The following is a 17998-nucleotide window of genomic DNA, read 5'->3' as shown; positions in this document are numbered from 1 at the left end:
CCAGTTAACACATCATCAGAGAAGAGATGTCGTTGCAAGCGGAAGGGGATCTTATTTTGATTAAAGATGAATGTACTTTACTGATGAGTAAAAAAAAAAAACTATAGAGTAAGGGAAGTTACAGTTAACCAATTAACAGGTTTTTACTGTAGTCTTGCAATATTAAACAATCTATTTTTTTTTTACAGTGTAAAGTTTTTTTGAGAGGTGACTCAATTGGCTTCCCTGTTTTGTGTGTGTGTGTGTGTGTGTGTGTGTGTGTGTGTGTGTGTGTGTGTGTGTGTGTGTGTGTGTGTGTGTGTGTGTGTGTGTGTGTGTGTGTGTGTGTGTGTGTGTGTGTGTGTGTGTGTGTGTGTGTGTGTGTGTGTTTATCCACATATACAGATGACGGAGCAAAGGAAGAATAAACAGAGACAGGGCTTTCTTGGACCATCACAAACAAGCCAACAAATCCCCCCTGCACACTGAGGACGAACTTATCACCTCTCCACACACACTCACACACAGATGCTGATGTTCACACCATGAACAACACTACACTCATGGTGATATCACACTTTACATCATGACATGACAGTTGTCCAGTTAGATGAATAGAAATGACTACAGACTTGAGTGTCATTTCATAAGTGTTTCCTCGTTTAAATCTTATAGATGGAAGACGTTTGTTAATGCACAGAGTGTGTTTATTTGGAAAGTCACAAACCCTGGGCTCATGAGGGAATTTCCATTTTCTCCCAGAGGACTGGCTGTCTGAATTAACTTTTATTATTTTTTTTATTTTTTTTCTCTCCAAGGGTCAAGTATTAACTCCCTCACATTTTAATTGTTCTGTCCATAACTGGAGTATTGCTGTAACTCAAAGTGGACTTTAATCTGTGCTGGAATAACTGGAGAGATAAAGTGCCTTTAGAGAGTTTCATAGTTTTTTTTTATTTTATATAATTCACAATTACTTTAATGAAAGATAGAAGACTGGAAACATTGTTATCTCGTAATCAGACAATCATGTGACTGTTGGAATGTGTTTGCATCACCTTCTACAAAGACCTAAACGCTAGTCTTAACTCTTAATACATTTTATTGTTTATTTTTATGTCAGACATGTGACTAGCATGTTTGTGCTTGCCTTACAGTTGTACAGAAAATAATAAAGAATTTATATTTGGTATTACAATGCTTAGTTTGACTCTGGATGTTGTGCAGAATGACTGTGACCCAAAGTTAAACTCATGTGATTATCTAGTCTATTCTTTAAACCTTTTAGAAACTCAGATTAAGGTTTGGAGTTAATCCCCCCATTTCCCGTTAACTTTTATTTTATTTATTTAACTTTTTTGACTCATTCGGGACTCCGTTGTAACATCCTACAGGTAAAAGAAAAAGAAAAAAGCATGACATCTATTCGAGAAGACTAGTAATAATGTTCACGTTAATCAGATATTGGTTGTGTCTGAAATCGCCTCTATACCTTCATATCAATATCAGATTTATTTCTAGAACACAGTTCCACTAGTGGGATTGAATGTGAGATTGAATAAGTGCACTCAATTACGTCCACAATGGTTTCAGACAACCAAATGGCTGTTCCCTGTTAAAGTTTTTTTTTTTTTTTTAGCTTTTAGTATGAATATGTTAGCCTTACTGTTATCTATAAGCTAGTGTGCTCCAAAACAATGGCAAAAATCGCATTTAGAAGACCAAACCCAACGCTGAAAATTAAAACCAGGTTGATGTCAGAATCCAACGTCAGATTGACATCAATCTCCAAAAAGTTGTATAATGGTTAAAAATCGCGTTGACGTCAGAATCCAACATCAGTCTCTCCGATGTTGGATGTTGACATCAATTTGACGTCGGGTTCTGACGTCAACCCAACTTTATTTTCCAAGTAAAATCCAACCCTTGCAACCAAAATCATCCCCTGACTGACGTTACTACTTTCTACTCAAGGACCTTGACAGAAATGTAGTGGAGTAAAAAGTATGATATTTGTCTTTCAAATGCAGTGAAGTTACAGTAAAAAGTTTCCAGAAAAAATAATACTCAAGTAAAGTACAGATACTCAAAAAGTGTACTTAAGTACAGTACTCAAGTAAATGTACTTTGTTACTGTCCACCTCTGCTCAATTTATTTGTGTTGTCATAGCAAGTGCCACAAAAGTCACCAAGTATCACACCATTCCGATGAAGTAAAAAATAAATAATTTTAAATGTAAAATATTTTTGGTCACAAGTGACTGAAGAGCAGCAGAGGGTTAAATCTATATTAAAACAAAATAAAATTGTACCTTATTTCCTCATAATTATTAGTATCTAATCAATACGTTTGTAAATCAAAGTCAATTTAAGTGAAATGTTTAGTTAAGTCAAAGTCTTATATAAGTAAGTGTTGGGGAAAGTTACTTTTAAAAGAAATTTATTACAATATTCCGTTACTCCCAAAAAAAAAAAAAGTAACTTATCGCGTTACTTAATGTTACATTACTTTTGCATTACTTTTTCTCACCTGGACTGTGCTTGCTTGTTTGTTTTTAATAACAACAAAAAAAAGTTATACTTTTGGCAAATGTAAAAACCTTTTCACTCCAAAAGTGAAATGAATAAGCCTCAGGCTGAAGAAAATGCAAATCACTCCAGTACAGTAGAGGGCGCATCTCAAACAAACCTTTTGCAGAAGAATAGGACACAGGAGAAGAAAGTTTGACTCTTATTTCAGTAATTTAAAAAAATTAATTAGTAATAGTGTGTTTACCTCAAGTCATTCTTGCTTATAACTTTGGTTGAATTGGATCATCGAAGGTCAGCAGCAAAGACATTGGTTATTAAAGTGAGATTAAATAGGTACATATATTTGTTTAATCAGAATTTGTATTTCACTGTTTTTATTCACTTTGATATTTTATTCACTTTGATACACGATACTGAATCTGTTTTTGTGCAAGTGAGATGAGTAAATGCATGCTAGAACTCCATCATATTTACACAGCGCACACAACGCCTCGTCACCTTAATCACGATTTCTCTCAGCATTGGGAGAAGAAAAGTGTCAGTCAATAAATGGGAAAACAAAGTAACTCGTAAAAGTAACTAAGATATTTTGTTGGAAATTTAAAAGCAATGCGGTTCTTTACAAGTTACTTGAAAAAAGTAATCTGATTACATAATGTGTCGATAATGATTGTTGGAGTAATTTGTAAACTTGTACCCTAAATCAATACTATAGCTTAAGCAGAGTACAAAGACCCATGGCTGCTCGTGCCTTCACTCTGGCACGGGTTAAAATTAGCCCCTGACGGCTCCATTATAGCTCACACCTGTCACTAAGCAGGGGAAAGTCCAACATGTCTGGAATCCACCATCAGGGACGAGAAGACAGCAAGTTGGATAACTGCCACTCTTACTAAATGTCCCTACTGATCGCACGCCTTTCAATCTAGAAGCAAATGTCATACACATAGCAGTTATTCAATGTTTTATCATTTTGTTCATCATTTGTAAATTCAGTCTCCCCTCAGAATGCATTTTTATGATCATTGATCCTTCCATAAGGACTTAACACACACATTCCCATCATTCAGATGTGCGCAGTTGGTAAGGTAAGACTGTGTACACCGTCCTGCATAAACACACTCATTAATCTAAATATACCACCCTCCCTTCCTCCTTTCTGCATGTGACTGTGCGTGTTGTTGTCATGCTGGTTGGTCTGAGAGCAGATGAGATCCGTCACATGAGCTGGTCTAAGAGAGGCGAGAGATCACTCCTGCAGCTCTTTCCTAAAAGCACTGCAAATCTGAGGGGGATTTTTCATTTGACTCAGCGTTCCTGCATAATCGAATAGTGTACGGAGTGACTTGCTGAAGGTCTGCAGTAGAGACAAAGATATCCGGCCCTTTTTAATTTTGTGTTGAAAAAATATCTTTTTCAAATGTTCACACTGCTCTTGTCCATACAACGAAAGTTAATTGTCATCTATCAAGCTAAAAAAAAAAAAACATAAAATCAATTTCATAAGTTACCATATATAGATTTTTAAATGTATTTATTTCCTGCAAGGATGCGTTAAATTAATCAAACTTTTTAATGTTAGAAAAGATTATTCATAAAAAATCATGGAAAAAATGTATCATGGTTTCTTCAAAAATATTAAGCAGCACAACTGTTTTCAACATTGATAATAGTAAAGAAATGTTTCTTGAGCACCAACTCGGTATATTAGTATGATTTCTGAAGGATCATGTGACACTGAAGACTGGAGTAATAATGCTGAAAATTCAATTTGATTTGAATTCATCACAACTATAATAGCAATTGAAATTATATAAAAAATAAAAAAAAATACTTTTTAATAAATCATTGTTTCTTTATTTAGATTAGATATGACCTGGACACATTTTTGACAGCTTTTGTGTGATACACCTAACTAGGAAACTAATAATTGTTTAAACAGAGAAAAGCATTCCTGCACAATTGTTATGCAAAGTCAATATTATTACAAGAATAGTATAGTAATATAAAACAACAAGACTTATTTGTGTCAATGGCAGGGTAAACAGTGAGGTACTTAAATTTGTGGATGTGATCCAATTATGGCATAATGTGGCAGCATGAGAAAAACACATAAGTGTGAAATTCAGTTAATCATTTTTAAAGGACATGCAATTTGATGATAAAGGAAAGACAGTTATGTAAATGCCTTTTATTAGAAATCAGCTCAAAGGAAAGATGAGTCGTACAAAGCTTACATTAATGAGTGTTTTTTTCCTATGCCAAAGCATCATGATGCATCTCTTCCCAACACCAGACTGAAGGTCTCTTTAAAGCAACACATCAAGCAGCCGTCTTCCTGTTGGCAGTGTTCAAATCACTCAGTCCTTTTCATTTGCGTACAAGTCTTATTGACAATGAGTTAATAAGTACAGATTGACATTTTTTGGATTGATTGTCAAGTTTCGCTCAGTTTTCACCTTGCCATAAATATGCAATATATGTAAAATAAAAAGGTTAAACAGCATGTACCCTTCCATTGAATGTACTGTATCTGTTTGTCTAAGTACCCCTTTAATCCCCCCGGCTGCTGTTCACTGGCTGTATGAAGTGTGACTTCAGTCCACAAGCCTGTCCAGCCTCGTCACTTTCATTTCTGACTGCTGTGTAAACTGTGTTTTTTTACTTCTCTAGACAGTTACTCAGTTAAAGCAGTGCTGTATGTATTTTGGTATGTTTGTTATATTTTATAAATTTACAACTCTTCCAATATAAAACTACATACTGCATATATGTGTATATATGTGTGTTTAAATATATTTGTGTGTGTATATATATATATATATATATATATATATAGTTAAAAATCTAAATTTCTAATTTCCCTGTTGCACGAATCTACTGTAACTGATCAAGCAAGTTTGGCTAAAATAATGCAAAGAAAATGCAAAACATGTGAGTATTTATGTATGTATATATTAGTGCTGTCAAATTGATTAAGCCATCTAACATAAATGTTTGTTTATATAATGATTATATTGTATTTAATTATACGTGTGTGTGTGTGTGTACACACACGTATGCATATATGTGTATAAGTATATATTTTATATATTATACACACACACACACAGTATATATATATATATATATATATATATATATATATATATACTGTATAGTTGAAGTGGATCAAAACTTTTCATTAAAGTTATACATGAATTTTTAACAATACCCGTTCTTGTCTTAAGACAACTTTGATTCACTTTTTTGATCCACTTCTTCAAATGTTGACTACTGTATATACACACATATATTATAAAAACACAAACTTTTTTGTTAGATGCGATTAATCGCGGTTAATCGATTTGACGTATATATAATGTTTTGTATAATTTTTAAATATTCTTCCGCAAACTGGGAAGGAACACCAGGAATTTCGTCCCAGAAACAATGAGCGAAAAGTGCTAAGTAAGAAAATGCATGCGAAAGGTGAAGTTTGCAACTGATTGCATTTCAATGTTGTTGGGGTTTTTTGTTTGTTTTTATACTGGCAATTAAATGAATTTTTATGCATGGCATTACCACAATAGTAACAACAACAGCAGATTGTCACAATTATTTTTTTTTTTTTTTACCTTCAGGTCTTGTTTTGCATCATAGATAAAAAAAAAATACTCTCCTTGGCAGTGGTAACCAATGTAGAAGAATACAATGAGTCTAAAAATTGCATAAAACTTTCCAAAATATTGTAATATGGCAATACAAACACAGACTCGTTCAATTGCTTTGATAAAAGGTCACATGGCAGAAAACTCCCACTGGGGCAGATATTGCAGCAAACAGTTTCTTCCCTAAAGGCACAAACACTCCCATGCGCCACATGTTTACTTCTTGACAGAAATCTCTCCGTGCCCTAAACTTTCTGCCAATTCTGGGCAGAAGGACATCCCATCTGTAGCCCAGCGAAAAACACCTGGTACCTGTGCTTCCAGATCAAGAAAGCCCCGAGCAGACAGATGATAGCTTGAGCCAAGTTCAGCAGCATCTGCAGAAGGTAATACATCTGTAGAGTGCTTGCGAGGGCACTGCAGTCTGTCACACCTCTGTAGGTGAAAGAGCGGGCGATGGGGTCCTCGGGGTCCAGGCTGCACTTACAGTCCTCCTCCATTTCCTCGCAGCTGTAGCTGGTGGTCAGGGCGTAATGGTAGCACTGGAATGCGATGACCAGTACAGAAATGACCAGCCCCATAGTGCACAGGAAGAAGTAAAGGAGCTGGGCACAAGTCATTTGTGATGATTAAGGCAGGGTGATGGAAATAGGATTTTAATAGACTAAAATGCCTATACTTGTTCATTTAAAACCAGCTCAGTGTCTTGGTGACTCAGGAATGTTACTGGCAATATCAATGGTCCATTAAATATTAAAAAATGTGCCTAATTAAAGAGACAGTTCACCACGAAATGATAATTTTGTCATTAGCACACTCAGGCCATACAAAATGTATTTCTTATGTGAAACACAAAAGGAGATGTAGGCATAATGTGTACCGTACGATAACAATGGATAGTGATTTAAAATGTCAAGCCCCATGCAAAAAAAAAAAAAAAAAAAAAAACACAAAACGCACCATGAGAGTAGGCTATCATAAATGTTGTCTTGTATTTTGTGGCTTTTTGTGTCAATAATGTTAAATCTGCAGTGACGCCACCCTTAAAGGTTCCTAAAGAGGATTTAAGTGATGCCATAGAAGAACCACTTTGGGTTTCCCAAAGAATGTTTCAGTGAACAGTTCTAAAAATGGTGAAGAAATTGTTTATTATCTGAAGGTTCAATGAATGTTAAAGGTTCTTCATGGAACCACAGATGCTAATAAAGGGCCTTTGATTTTTAAGAGTGTTTTTAAGCAATGACAAAGGTAAATGATTTAGATTATGATGGGAAATCCGACTCATTTCCAGTGCCAAATTTACAATGTTAAGATGGCACAGAAGCACTTCTGAAGTGGCAATATTTCTTTAACACAGACTGTTTAATGCTGCTCAGAGGAATACATGCATTTACACAGCAAATACAACTGACTTTGATTCAAAGGGCTGAGGTGGGTCAGAGCAGGAATAATTTAGTTTGGCTTTTATGCGGCATTACGTCTTTACACTGAATTTCAAGGCATGATTCAGCTTAACTCATATACACACGTCCAGTATTTTTTTTTGGGGGGGGGGGGGGGATATTCCCTCTAATCCATTAAATGTTGCTTTCACAACAAAAGTCAAATACCTGATTCACTGCTCTTAATATCAGGCTCACTCATTGAATAAGAACAATTGGACATGATCTTGGTTCAATGAGCAGGTGAGTTGCTGACTCGAGAGAACCAACAGAACCAAATTGTGAAGAAATTTTTTTGTCCGGTTTTGTTAACCGCTTCAAACTCTTAATTAAAAATAACTGACTCTAAAGAGCATTGCTTATTCATAATTCAAAGACTTGGAATATTGAGCTCGATAAGTATGGCCCACTTTTATTATGGTGTTTTTTTAAAAAATATTTAAAATCACTTTTCAGAAATAAAGGTTCCAAAAGGGGTTTTTGTGATGCCATAGGAGAACCATTTTGGGTTCCCTAAAGAACCTTTCAGTGATCAGATCTTAAAATAACCTTTTTAATTTGTATGAAGAACATTTTAATAATCCAAAGAAACCTTTTCCACTATAAAGAACCTTTTGTGAAATGGAAAAGTTCCATGGATGTTAGATTTTCTTCATGAAACCATCAATGCCAATAAAGAACCTTTATTTTTAAAAGTGAATGGCAAAGATCTGCTTAGACATTCCACCTATTATATCCTTTTGTGTTTCATGGAAGAAATAAATAAAATAATAGTGTGTTGGAATGACACTGTGGTGAGCAAATGATCATTGTATAATGAAATAATTTTTAATTTCCAGATAATTCATTCAGTTCAAATATGATGATTTGTAGATTTGTTTTTATTCTAGACCTGTTGCTAGATAGCTAGACGTATCTTGCTCTCAGGGCTATACTGTAGGACCTTTGTGGGTTTTAAAGTCTATTTGAAATGTATTTACATACAGTATGAGGGGGCAATTGTAATTGTCAATTTATCCAAAAGCCAAATTTATTTTTCACCTTTATGATAAACTGAACCGATGCTCTCTCATCAGGCACTCTGGTGATGCAGAAGAGGATGAATCCCAGCAGAGACACCACACACATCTGCAAAACACGAAAATACAGTAGAGAAATTTTAATAGACTTGTCACTCAGACCCCAAATGTACCAAAAATAATTGAGTCGGAGGGTGGATCACTGTTATCATGTGGAACTCACACTCTGTTGCTGAATTTTTTTTTGTCATTGTTGCCATGAACACATACCAGTCACTGGATTGATCTAATCTTATTTGCAATGCAGCAGAGCTCCTAAGTTTCTGTGTCTGCCAGGTTTGTCATGAGCCAACCATAACCCCCATTGTAATCAGCATTGTGCAATTCAGCATTGAGCTGTCATCTGATAATATATTGACTGCTGCTGCAAATTGAATAGCTTGCCCCCCCCCCCCCCATGATATCTTTATCTCTCACGCTTTTTATCTCTCTCTTTTCTTCTCTCTCTCTCTCTCTCTCTCTCTCTCTCTCTCTCTCTCTCTCTCTCTCTCTCTCTCTCTCTCTCTCTCTCTCTCTCTCTCTCTCTCCCTCTCTCCCTCTGTGTGTTTTCCCCGCTCTTTTCTCATCGTGATTGGAGTCTTGTGACTAACGTGTGGTATCTAATTTGATTGTTTTTCCCAGGTTCTGAGGCAGAGCAGTCTTGGTGACCGCAGCGTTTTTCTCCAGGAACAGCAGCCCTCTCTTTAGGCCTAAACTTGTGATCTCTGATATTGCTCCAATAAAATGTGAGCATTTTATGATTCTGAATTTGTGTATTCAACATAGCCGTCGCTTTATGTTTTAATGACACATTAGGTAATGTTTTGCACAATAAAAGTGTTGTTGAGGGGTTGTGTGGCAGTCAGAATTGAACAGGGAATGCTTTTTACATTTTATTTCGATTTCTTGATTTGAATTGAGGTAGCAAACAGGATGCAGAACGCCAATTTGAATTGAAATGTACAATTTTTAAGAACTAAAAGCAAAGTTGGTAACACTTTACCATTAGTTGACCTAACAATGACCTAAAAATGAAAAATACTTCTAAAGCATTTATTAATCTTAATGTTAATTTCAACATATACCAATATAGGCTATTATTAATATTAAAAGTTATTTTGTAGTTGTAATATATTTTTTAAAAAGTTGTAATGTTATTTAATGGAACTGAGCAAACAGGAACTAACAAAGAACAGTTGTGTGTTTACTAAAGTTAAACAAAGATTAAAGAGACAGTTCACCTAAAAATTAAAATTCTGTCATTACTCACCCTAATCTTATGCATGCAAAGTTATTGTCCTGTATTTCAGACCCTGTTATGTTTTCATATGGTCTACGTGACTGAACATGCATGTCTGCACTCAGGGATTGCTTTAAGCTGGCTTGAATCTTTTGAACAATTGTTTGCTATTTATAAGTTTGATCTTACTCTCTTGTGATTCTCAAACAAACACAACTGAGTATATTTAGATTTATTTAGCTGAGGGACCTGAGTTGTTTTTAAACTCTAAATAGGCTTCTACAACTGAATACTTATATGCAAAAGTTAAGAAGCATGAATACTTTGTAAATCACAGATGAACAAGCAAAATTTAATGAAAATCTCTCAGTGGTGAATCTCGTATCATCTTTACAACATTCAGACTGCAGGAAAAATTGGCCCAAATCTGATCTTTAATATGTGACTCAAATCTTCTTTTTTTCCATTACAGTGTGAACAGCCAAAACCACATGTTATCTGATCTTTTGATTTAAGATAAATTCCGTTAAATAAAAAATAAAAAATGTACAATTAAAAAATACGGTAGCAACATTTTAGGTTTTACAGATTTAACTTAAATTTAATGTAAAATAACATATTTCATTAACTGATATAACGTTAATATACCAATCTATTGAACAACTAATATTTGTTTTATAACTTTGTAGTATACTGACAGCCACCCAAAACAGTGGTGATGAGAGTCACATGATGATTCAAAGCCTATCACAAGCAGCTTTTCCACAGGCTGAGAAGGTCATAACTAATATATAGAAGGTGCACAGAGTCATTTACGCAAACACTAAACACCATCATGGTAACACACATAACATTACAAAAATTAATTGGACTATTGATTGGAAAAACAAAAACTAAGAAGAAACAGTTATTTCAACAAAAATACATCAAATGTGAAGTGTCACGCAGGGAATTCTGGGAATGTCAATTTACAGTTTTTCCACTGTAAATTATACAAAGACTTGTTCTTTTTCACTTCCAAGAAGTGTTAATTTAACGGTATTTTACTGTAGAATTACATTAAATGTACGGTTCAACCTATTAAGGTTATTCACCATATATTGTACCAAAACTTTCTGTTAACCAATTAACTGTCCTTCACCATAACATTTTAAAAGTGTAGCCCGGACCTGAACAGTCATATTATAATTCATGCTACTTTTACGACTTTTCCATAAGTATTAAGGTCAAAGCTTTACACAAGCAAAACTTTAGGGGGTCGTATAATAAATATTAAAATATTATCTCCTCGTGCTTTTCTTTGTCCTTCTTATCGCCTGTGTATCACCTTAGAAATGAACAAATAACACTGACTTCAGTGGCCTTCCCATGACAGCGTGCTGTTTGTGCATGCGAGTCAGCTCAGGGATCAGTTCACACTTGAATCTGATATTTTAAACTCATTTTAGAAAGACAAAAAAAGCCTCGCAGTGTGAACGTAGTTATTATTTTTGTACTTGGATGTGCACATTCTCTCTCTAACAGCATGCTTATATGCTTATGTACAGTATAAGGCTGTGTAGCCAATGAATCTGATGTGATGGCCTCATGCATGAAAGAGTAAAACAAGGCATGCTGGGAGTTGAGGGAGAGGTTGATGAAGAGCAAAAGGAAGCTTACAATGATGCCGGCCCAATGGGGCGTCTCCCTGGCCAGCAGAGAGGGGCTAATGGCAACCATGAGGAAGGCCACCCCTGCTACTGCGATGCCTAACAGAAGCTGGAACAAAGCGACCAGCAAAGGAAAGCGGCAGCCACAACATGTTTGGACATCCTCCAGTAATGGGCCTTCAGGTTTTGCTTTTCCCTTCTTCTCATTGGCAGGGGTTACGTTGCCTCTTCCAGGTGACCCCTTCGGACTCGTCCCCGACCCCATAATTCCTCCTGTCTCGTGCTGAGATTCTTATTCTTCCTTTGAGGGCTGACTGGATGTTCTTGCTCTCGCCCTCTATCTGTTTGTCCTTCTTTTTCTTTCTCGCCTGCCGTTTCTTTTGCTCTCTTCAGCTAGACTGTTCCTTCACGCTGCCTGCCACCCGTTTGCCCTGCCCTGCCCTTCCCCTCCCTCTTCACTGGAGGCTTCCTACGCGATCCCTGCTCGCTATTCGGAAGCAGAAAGGGCTCTGAACTAATATGGAAAACATTTGGAGCAGATTCCACAAGGGCCACATATAGAGCACAAGGAGAGGAGACGGAAAGGAGGGAGGTTAGGAAAAGAGAGGGAGACATAAAGGGGGACTCCAACACACGACAACTACTAGACTCCCTGAAACTAAACAGGAAACAGGGATCTTACAGAGAGAGCAGAAACAATTCTTGTCACTGGCAAACGACGTGGGCGAGTGTTTTGAGTCCTGCCAACTTCCTGAAACATACTGTGTAATCTATTCATTACAGCCTAGAGTTAGTCACATGATTTTGATGAAGTTGCGTGATCCGCAGGCATGTGAGAGGGTTACAGTTAATCTCTTATGAATATTATGAGAGAGAGCAGATATTTCACTTTGTGTTAATTATGGAGATTCATTAACTTCATGTAGGACACGTTTCTTATAGTGAATACGTCTGCATTTTCCTAGAGCTTTAGTAAAAAAATTTTTTTCTCATTTTATATTTCATGGTCTGATTTTAATGGGTTCATCAGCTGAAGTGTTCTGAAGGCTGGATATTGACCGAATGTGGTCTATTTTCAGCCACACTATATTGAGAGCTTATTCTATGTGCTGTGGTGTAATGTCACACCTCGTCTTATCATGTAGGTATAATCTCAGGAGATTTTATAGATGTCAATTCATGCTCAACATGCTGCACAAAACTCTAGAAAAGTTTCCATTATAAAATTGTAAATATTTATGAAAAATGATTAGGCTACCTACAAATATTTACATAGTAGGTAGTTTTTATGAAAAATCCCAGATTTATACAGTTCATTTCGTTTAAAATAAATGCCAAACAATCATAACTTTCTATTTTCAAATCTTTAAACATATGTATTCAAAAAGATTATCAAATATACGTATTGATGAGAAGAAGAATTTATTGACATCAAGCATAAATATGTTTTTACAAAAAAAGCAATTATCAGCTTACACAAATTGTGATCATTATCTTTGCCAAACCTAATAAACAGCTTATATGAAGGTATTTTGAAAATGCATTTATTTAGCGATGTAAATGTGCTTTTAAAATATTTGTTTACTTCAAGTATGAAATATTGTTGTTGATGTTTTTTTCTAAAATGACAAAAAATATTTTATGTAGGCCTAGCCTAGGTTTAGCCTATAATAATTTGAATTGGCTTTGTCCTCATTTAAATGTTATTAATAATATATTAAGTAATATTTCATATTTACATGTGTAGATATTATTCCTGAGACTTAAAATGCAATTATTTTAATGCTTTGGAGCTATATGCTGTGGGTTATTTTTCAGAGTCTATTCAGCAATGAACTGACAACTTTCAAAACCCATTTAATTCCCAGACTCTCGAGCTGGTGCATTTACACGTGAGTGTGCGCGCGGTTCCTGCCTGGTGGAGGCGCGCGTGCGCGGTAGTCGCCACGAGCAGACTGAGTGCTGGGCAAAGTGGCAGCTCAGGCGAGCGCACACACACTTCATCATTCAGAGGTGCTGTGCGAGACCGGACACAACGCACTGACGCTCCGCTGATACTGGATTAACCAAACCTGATTGGAAAAGAAGCGAACAAGAAAGTGGGACAAAGTTATGGATGAAAGAATACCTAGAATGCAGGGCAGACAGTTCCTGGATCACGCGGATTTCTTGGGGTAATTTTATGTTCGGTCGTTTTGTTTTTAATTTTGTTTCAAGTAACGTTACTATTTTTTTAATGTTGAGATTAAAATTGTGTTTTCTTTTTTACAGGGTTGAATATTCGTCTCTCTACATGTGCAAATCCAAAAGGGGGATGAAGAGAGAGGAAGGAAAGGTAAGCAAACTGTGGACCAGTGATGGAAACGTGATGTCCTTCAAGTTCACGTAATACCTCGTTATTAAGAATTTGAGTGATAATTATTACTTTAAGAACTTTTTTGCAATAGCTGCTACTTCCCATTCGCAGGACGCGTACAAGTTACCACACAGACTGATCGAGAAAAAGAGGAGGGACCGAATAAATGAATGTATTGGGCAGCTGAAAGATTTATTACCCGAACATCTCAAACTTACGGTAAAATAAACCTGAATTTTTTTTATTTATTTTTTTTAGTCTTGTTTAAATGTGTTTTGTAAATTAACACAAGGGAAAGCATGAAAGTAGAGAAATCCTATAAATGTTCGTATTGTCTTACAGACTCTTGGTCACTTGGAAAAAGCGGTAGTTCTTGAGTTGACTCTGAAGCATTTGAACGCTTTGACAGCTGTCACAGAGCAACAGCACCAGAAGATCATCGCTTTGCAGAACGGTATTACATAATATGCAACCCACACAATACAACCTGAGAAACATCTATACCACATGAAGTAAAAACGAGTAAATGTAGCTTAAACACTAACATAACTGCACATGTGAACGCATAATTATGTGCATTTTATATTTATCTTATTTATATTAATGTCACGTGTTTTTATATACTTAAATCTTATATATTTATTTCTGTTTTGCATCTATCTATCTATCTATCTATCTATCTATCTATCTATCTATCTATCTATCCATCTATATCAATCAATCAATCAGTGATCTATCTATCTAGTTTATGTACAGTGTATTATGTATCTGTCTGTCTACCTGTCATTTTTCTGTTGTATATGACAGGACTTTGTCTTTGTTTTATGACAGGTGAGCGATCGTTAAAGTCCTCCCTCCAGGCTGACTTAGACGCGTTCCACTCAGGTTTTCAAGCATGTGCCAAAGAAGTCCTGCAGTATCTGAACAAGGTGGAGAGCTGGACAGCGCGTGAGCAGAGGTGCACGCGACTCATCAACCACTTACACAAAGTTTCCGCGCAATTCCAGTCGGGCGCAGGGATCCTGCAGCAGCAGCTGTTGCCAGGCGACGACGCTCCAGAACGGGACACGCAGAGAGACACACAAGCCAACTGCGTCCCTGTCATCCAGAGGACTCAGAACCTCGAGCTGAACGAGAACGACACAGACACTGACAGCGGATACGGAGGAGAGGCGGAGAAAGGCGATGGCAAATGCGAGAAAGGATGTGGCACAGCGAAAGGAGTTAAGATCAAGCAGGAGTTCGGAGACGAACGTGTCACTAAAAAAGCCAAATTGAACTGGTCTGCAAACGGTGCATCTGATTCCGCCAATACCCGACCGGACGTGGCACTTATGAACTCTTTAATGGGAATGACGGGTGTTGGTGGACAACAGACTCCCTTTTGCATGCCGTTTTACTTCATAAACCCGTCCGCAGCAGCATCGTACATGCCTTTGTTTGATAAAAGTCATTTGGAGAAGTTGGTGTATCCAGCGGCTGCGGCGCTGACCACGCCGTTCCCGTGGCTTTACCCCGGGATTCCCACTCACGCCTCCACCGCAGCTGCGGCCGCCGCTGCCATCGGTTTCCCCGGTGTGTGTGCCGATAAAACCTCCATATTTGATACAGCATCCTCTAAAGATGACGAGCCGCTGTCTCCTGACGGTGACCTGTCCAGCGACGCCGACCTGGCCTCTCCTGTGTCTGGGGATCATGGCTCAGAGAATGATGCCGGTCATCAGTCCCAAAGAAATGAAAATGATGGTACATAAAGCTGGTCCTTTTGACCGTTGAGTGCACACTAGTTTGCTTGTAAAATTGCTATTTATCTGTTTATCTTAATTTAATTGTCATTGAGTATTTGGTATAGTGTTTCTATGGATTTCCAAGCAAAGGCTATTCTTTTATTGTTTTTGTTTGGTTTGTTTTATTATAATTATTATTTGGATTCAAATTTCACAACAAACTGGTTTATTTGAATGGGGAGAATGGGGGACGTTGTAACAGCCAGTGCCTTTTGCACTGATTCCTTGAGATATTTGAATGATGAATCCAATTGACTGCAGCCACTTTTATGTCCTTTATGTCTCGCCATTTAATGGCATATTAGTATTGACTGAAAATGTGTGAAATCTCAGACTTTGCTCTGGGGTTTTTTGGGTTGTTGTAGTTGTCTTTTAATTTTTTAAAAATTTTTGATGAAGAAATGTAGTTTAGTGAAATACAAATGTATCCTCTTTAAGCTAAAGAACGGCACTTATTCTAGCTGAGATTTGTTTTTTTGTTTTTTTAAGATTTGGAAGTCACATATTGGACTCTTGGATGTAATGTTTGATATTGACCTCAAGCAGGCTGGTGTGACTGCTGCAGTATTTGTCAGATATAACTTTCTATTATAGTATGACTGGATTTCAGTCCTATATCGCTCTTTTCAATGTTCAGTGCTTGAAAGAGTTACCTACATACCTCAACATACCGTAGAGTTTGGGCCACCACGACTCATTTCTTAGAGATTCTCCTCTGGTAGGGATGGTGACGAAATGTTTTGAGCGATTTCAATTGGACAGATGGTGTGAGCAACAATCCTCTGATGTAATGTTGTTACAGCAGCCCCCGTCTCTCTCTCTCTCTCTCCCTCCCGAATAATTGTTCCGAATCACTTGTTGTGAAGGAAATCAGCACTCCAGATGAGAATGGCGGGACCAATCACCTGTCAATCATCACTGAGAGTGCGTTGCCAACAATCTGACATCATTGTCATGTGTCACCTCTAGCAAAAATGTACAAGGTATTATAGCACCTTATGGAACTTTGATATTGAATGTAATCTGTGTTCTTTTGGTAGATATAAAAGTTTGTACTGTATATATTCTGATAAAAGTAGTTGTTTAATCCAGAGGTAAAGTGCACTTTTTCTTGCCTTCTCAGTTTCCTATAACACAATCCTCACTCTTCGTTTTTAAGCCAATGCCCTTTGAACTCAAACTATGATGTATGACTTTCTTAAGGAAATCTTCTTAAATACAAGGCAAGTGTTGTAATACATGTATGACATCATACTCTTGAGCTAGCATAAACAAACAAACAAACATGTGAGCTGGCTCATTTTAGTCTGTAGTAGGAGAGACAGCTGTTGAAAAGTATGTAAGGTAAGAGATATGTGATTATATCAAATGTGTTTTGCCTTTTCTGAAACATTGTCACTATTCATGACATTGAAAAAGCTAAATGAGTCATGCTGTATATTGTACAAATGTTGTGGAGCACTGTAACATGACATGAATAAACATGTAAACGGACCTTTTAGATTGGATGGATCTTAAAAATCAGGAGATCATGGAAGGCTCTTGAGTTTTATTGAATGTGTTTATTTTTCTAGGCCTGGGTTTATTAATGCATAGGAACAGTGATGTACCAGCTGCCATTTATTTCTGCATTGTAACACATTTCATAGGCCCTATAGTGTCTTTGCCTCAACTGTCATTTGCCTAAACAGTGGCATGTGGATGTATATAGTTTGTGAATATGCTGTATGTTTAATGTTCATGTTGTAGAAGAAATCTATGGATTTTTTTAAAGGATACACTGAGAGACTGCTGCACATTTCCTTAATGCTTTACACCATTTGCTGTTTGAAATTATGCAGCTCAGTTGTCAAATAAAAATAAGCTCATGTAAACAAAATGCTATCATCCCCCTCATTCATTTCAGCACCGATATGCACATTATATTCATATAGGCCTATTACACAGTATAACACTTAAACAGAGTGACGAAATCATTCAGACTTCATTGCAGTCAGTGACAGTCCGTTTCAGTGTTATTTTCAATGTGAACCACCCAGAAACACCCACTTACCTACAGCTAACCCTAGCTTCATGTAAACAGATTTTATGCATATTTAACGTAACCTTTTGCTATTTAATTAAAGGCATCCAGGAAATCTAAAAATCAGCTTAGGCTGAAACTATACTTTTAAGGAGTCAACCATAACTTTTGGAACAATAAAAGCTAAATAAAAACTATCCTGTTTAGAAACTAAAATGTGCCAATTTCTTTACTGTCATTTATCAAATGTAATTAAAATCAAGTGTTTGATGGGCCCAAACA

The 17998-nt window shown here is 36.6% G+C and overlaps 3 protein-coding genes across 4 annotated transcripts in view; 2 read left to right on the top strand and 1 right to left on the bottom strand.

Annotated features, from left to right (window-relative positions):
* The window catches only part of itpr2 (inositol 1,4,5-trisphosphate receptor, type 2), a 120232-nt gene extending 119055 nt beyond the window's left edge, over positions 1–1177 (top strand). For both annotated transcript variants that reach the window (XM_077193408.1, XM_077193409.1), the window contains exon 57: positions 385–1177. In XM_077193408.1, coding sequence (XP_077049523.1) covers positions 385–468 — 84 coding nt within the window. In that variant the 3' untranslated portion in view covers positions 469–1177. The remainder of the gene's footprint in view (positions 1–384) is intronic.
* A 4698-nt stretch (positions 1178–5875) lies between these two features.
* sspn (sarcospan (Kras oncogene-associated gene)) lies at positions 5876–12041 on the bottom strand. Its single transcript, XM_077193452.1, has 3 exons — positions 11561–12041; positions 8645–8731; positions 5876–6766 (listed from the first exon to the last, which is right to left on the bottom strand). The coding sequence occupies exons 1-3, from the start codon at positions 11813–11815 to the stop codon at positions 6407–6409; spliced, it is 702 nt and encodes a 233-aa protein (XP_077049567.1). The 5' UTR covers positions 11816–12041; the 3' UTR covers positions 5876–6406.
* Positions 12042–13410: 1369 nt separating this feature from the next.
* bhlhe41 (basic helix-loop-helix family, member e41) lies at positions 13411–17572 on the top strand. The gene is made up of 5 exons (XM_077193407.1): positions 13411–13724; positions 13822–13885; positions 14018–14125; positions 14249–14360; positions 14738–17572. The coding sequence occupies exons 1-5, from the start codon at positions 13663–13665 to the stop codon at positions 15658–15660; spliced, it is 1269 nt and encodes a 422-aa protein (XP_077049522.1). The 5' UTR covers positions 13411–13662; the 3' UTR covers positions 15661–17572.
* The last annotated feature ends 426 nt before the right edge of the window (positions 17573–17998 follow it).

Source organism: Siphateles boraxobius, unplaced genomic scaffold (assembly GCF_051911475.1).
Source record: "Siphateles boraxobius isolate OS27281-9 unplaced genomic scaffold, OSU_SipBor_1 31, whole genome shotgun sequence".
NCBI classification, from domain to species: Eukaryota; Metazoa; Chordata; class Actinopteri; order Cypriniformes; family Leuciscidae; genus Siphateles; species Siphateles boraxobius.
The sequence above is the reverse complement of the archived record's forward strand: the minus strand, read 5'-3'. Positions and strand labels throughout refer to the sequence as shown.

Bases quoted from the DNA above. Each gene is read 5' to 3' on its own strand.
- sspn (XM_077193452.1), bottom strand. From the start codon at position 11,815: ATGGGGTCGGGGACGAGTCCGAAGGGGTCACCTGGAAGAGGCAACGTA. The intron at 8,732-11,560 runs GTAAGCTTCCTT...CGTGTTTTGCAG, and splicing joins CCCATTGGGCCGGCATCATT to ATGTGTGTGGTGTCTCTGCT. The intron at 6,767-8,644 runs GTGAAAAATAAA...ACTTGTGCCCAG, and splicing joins CGGTTCAGTTTATCATAAAG to CTCCTTTACTTCTTCCTGTG.
- bhlhe41 (XM_077193407.1), top strand. From the start codon at position 13,663: ATGGATGAAAGAATACCTAGAATGCAGGGCAGACAGTTCCTGGATCAC. The intron at 13,886-14,017 runs GTAAGCAAACTG...TCCCATTCGCAG, and splicing joins TGAAGAGAGAGGAAGGAAAG to GACGCGTACAAGTTACCACA. The intron at 14,361-14,737 runs GTATTACATAAT...GTTTTATGACAG, and splicing joins GATCATCGCTTTGCAGAACG to GTGAGCGATCGTTAAAGTCC.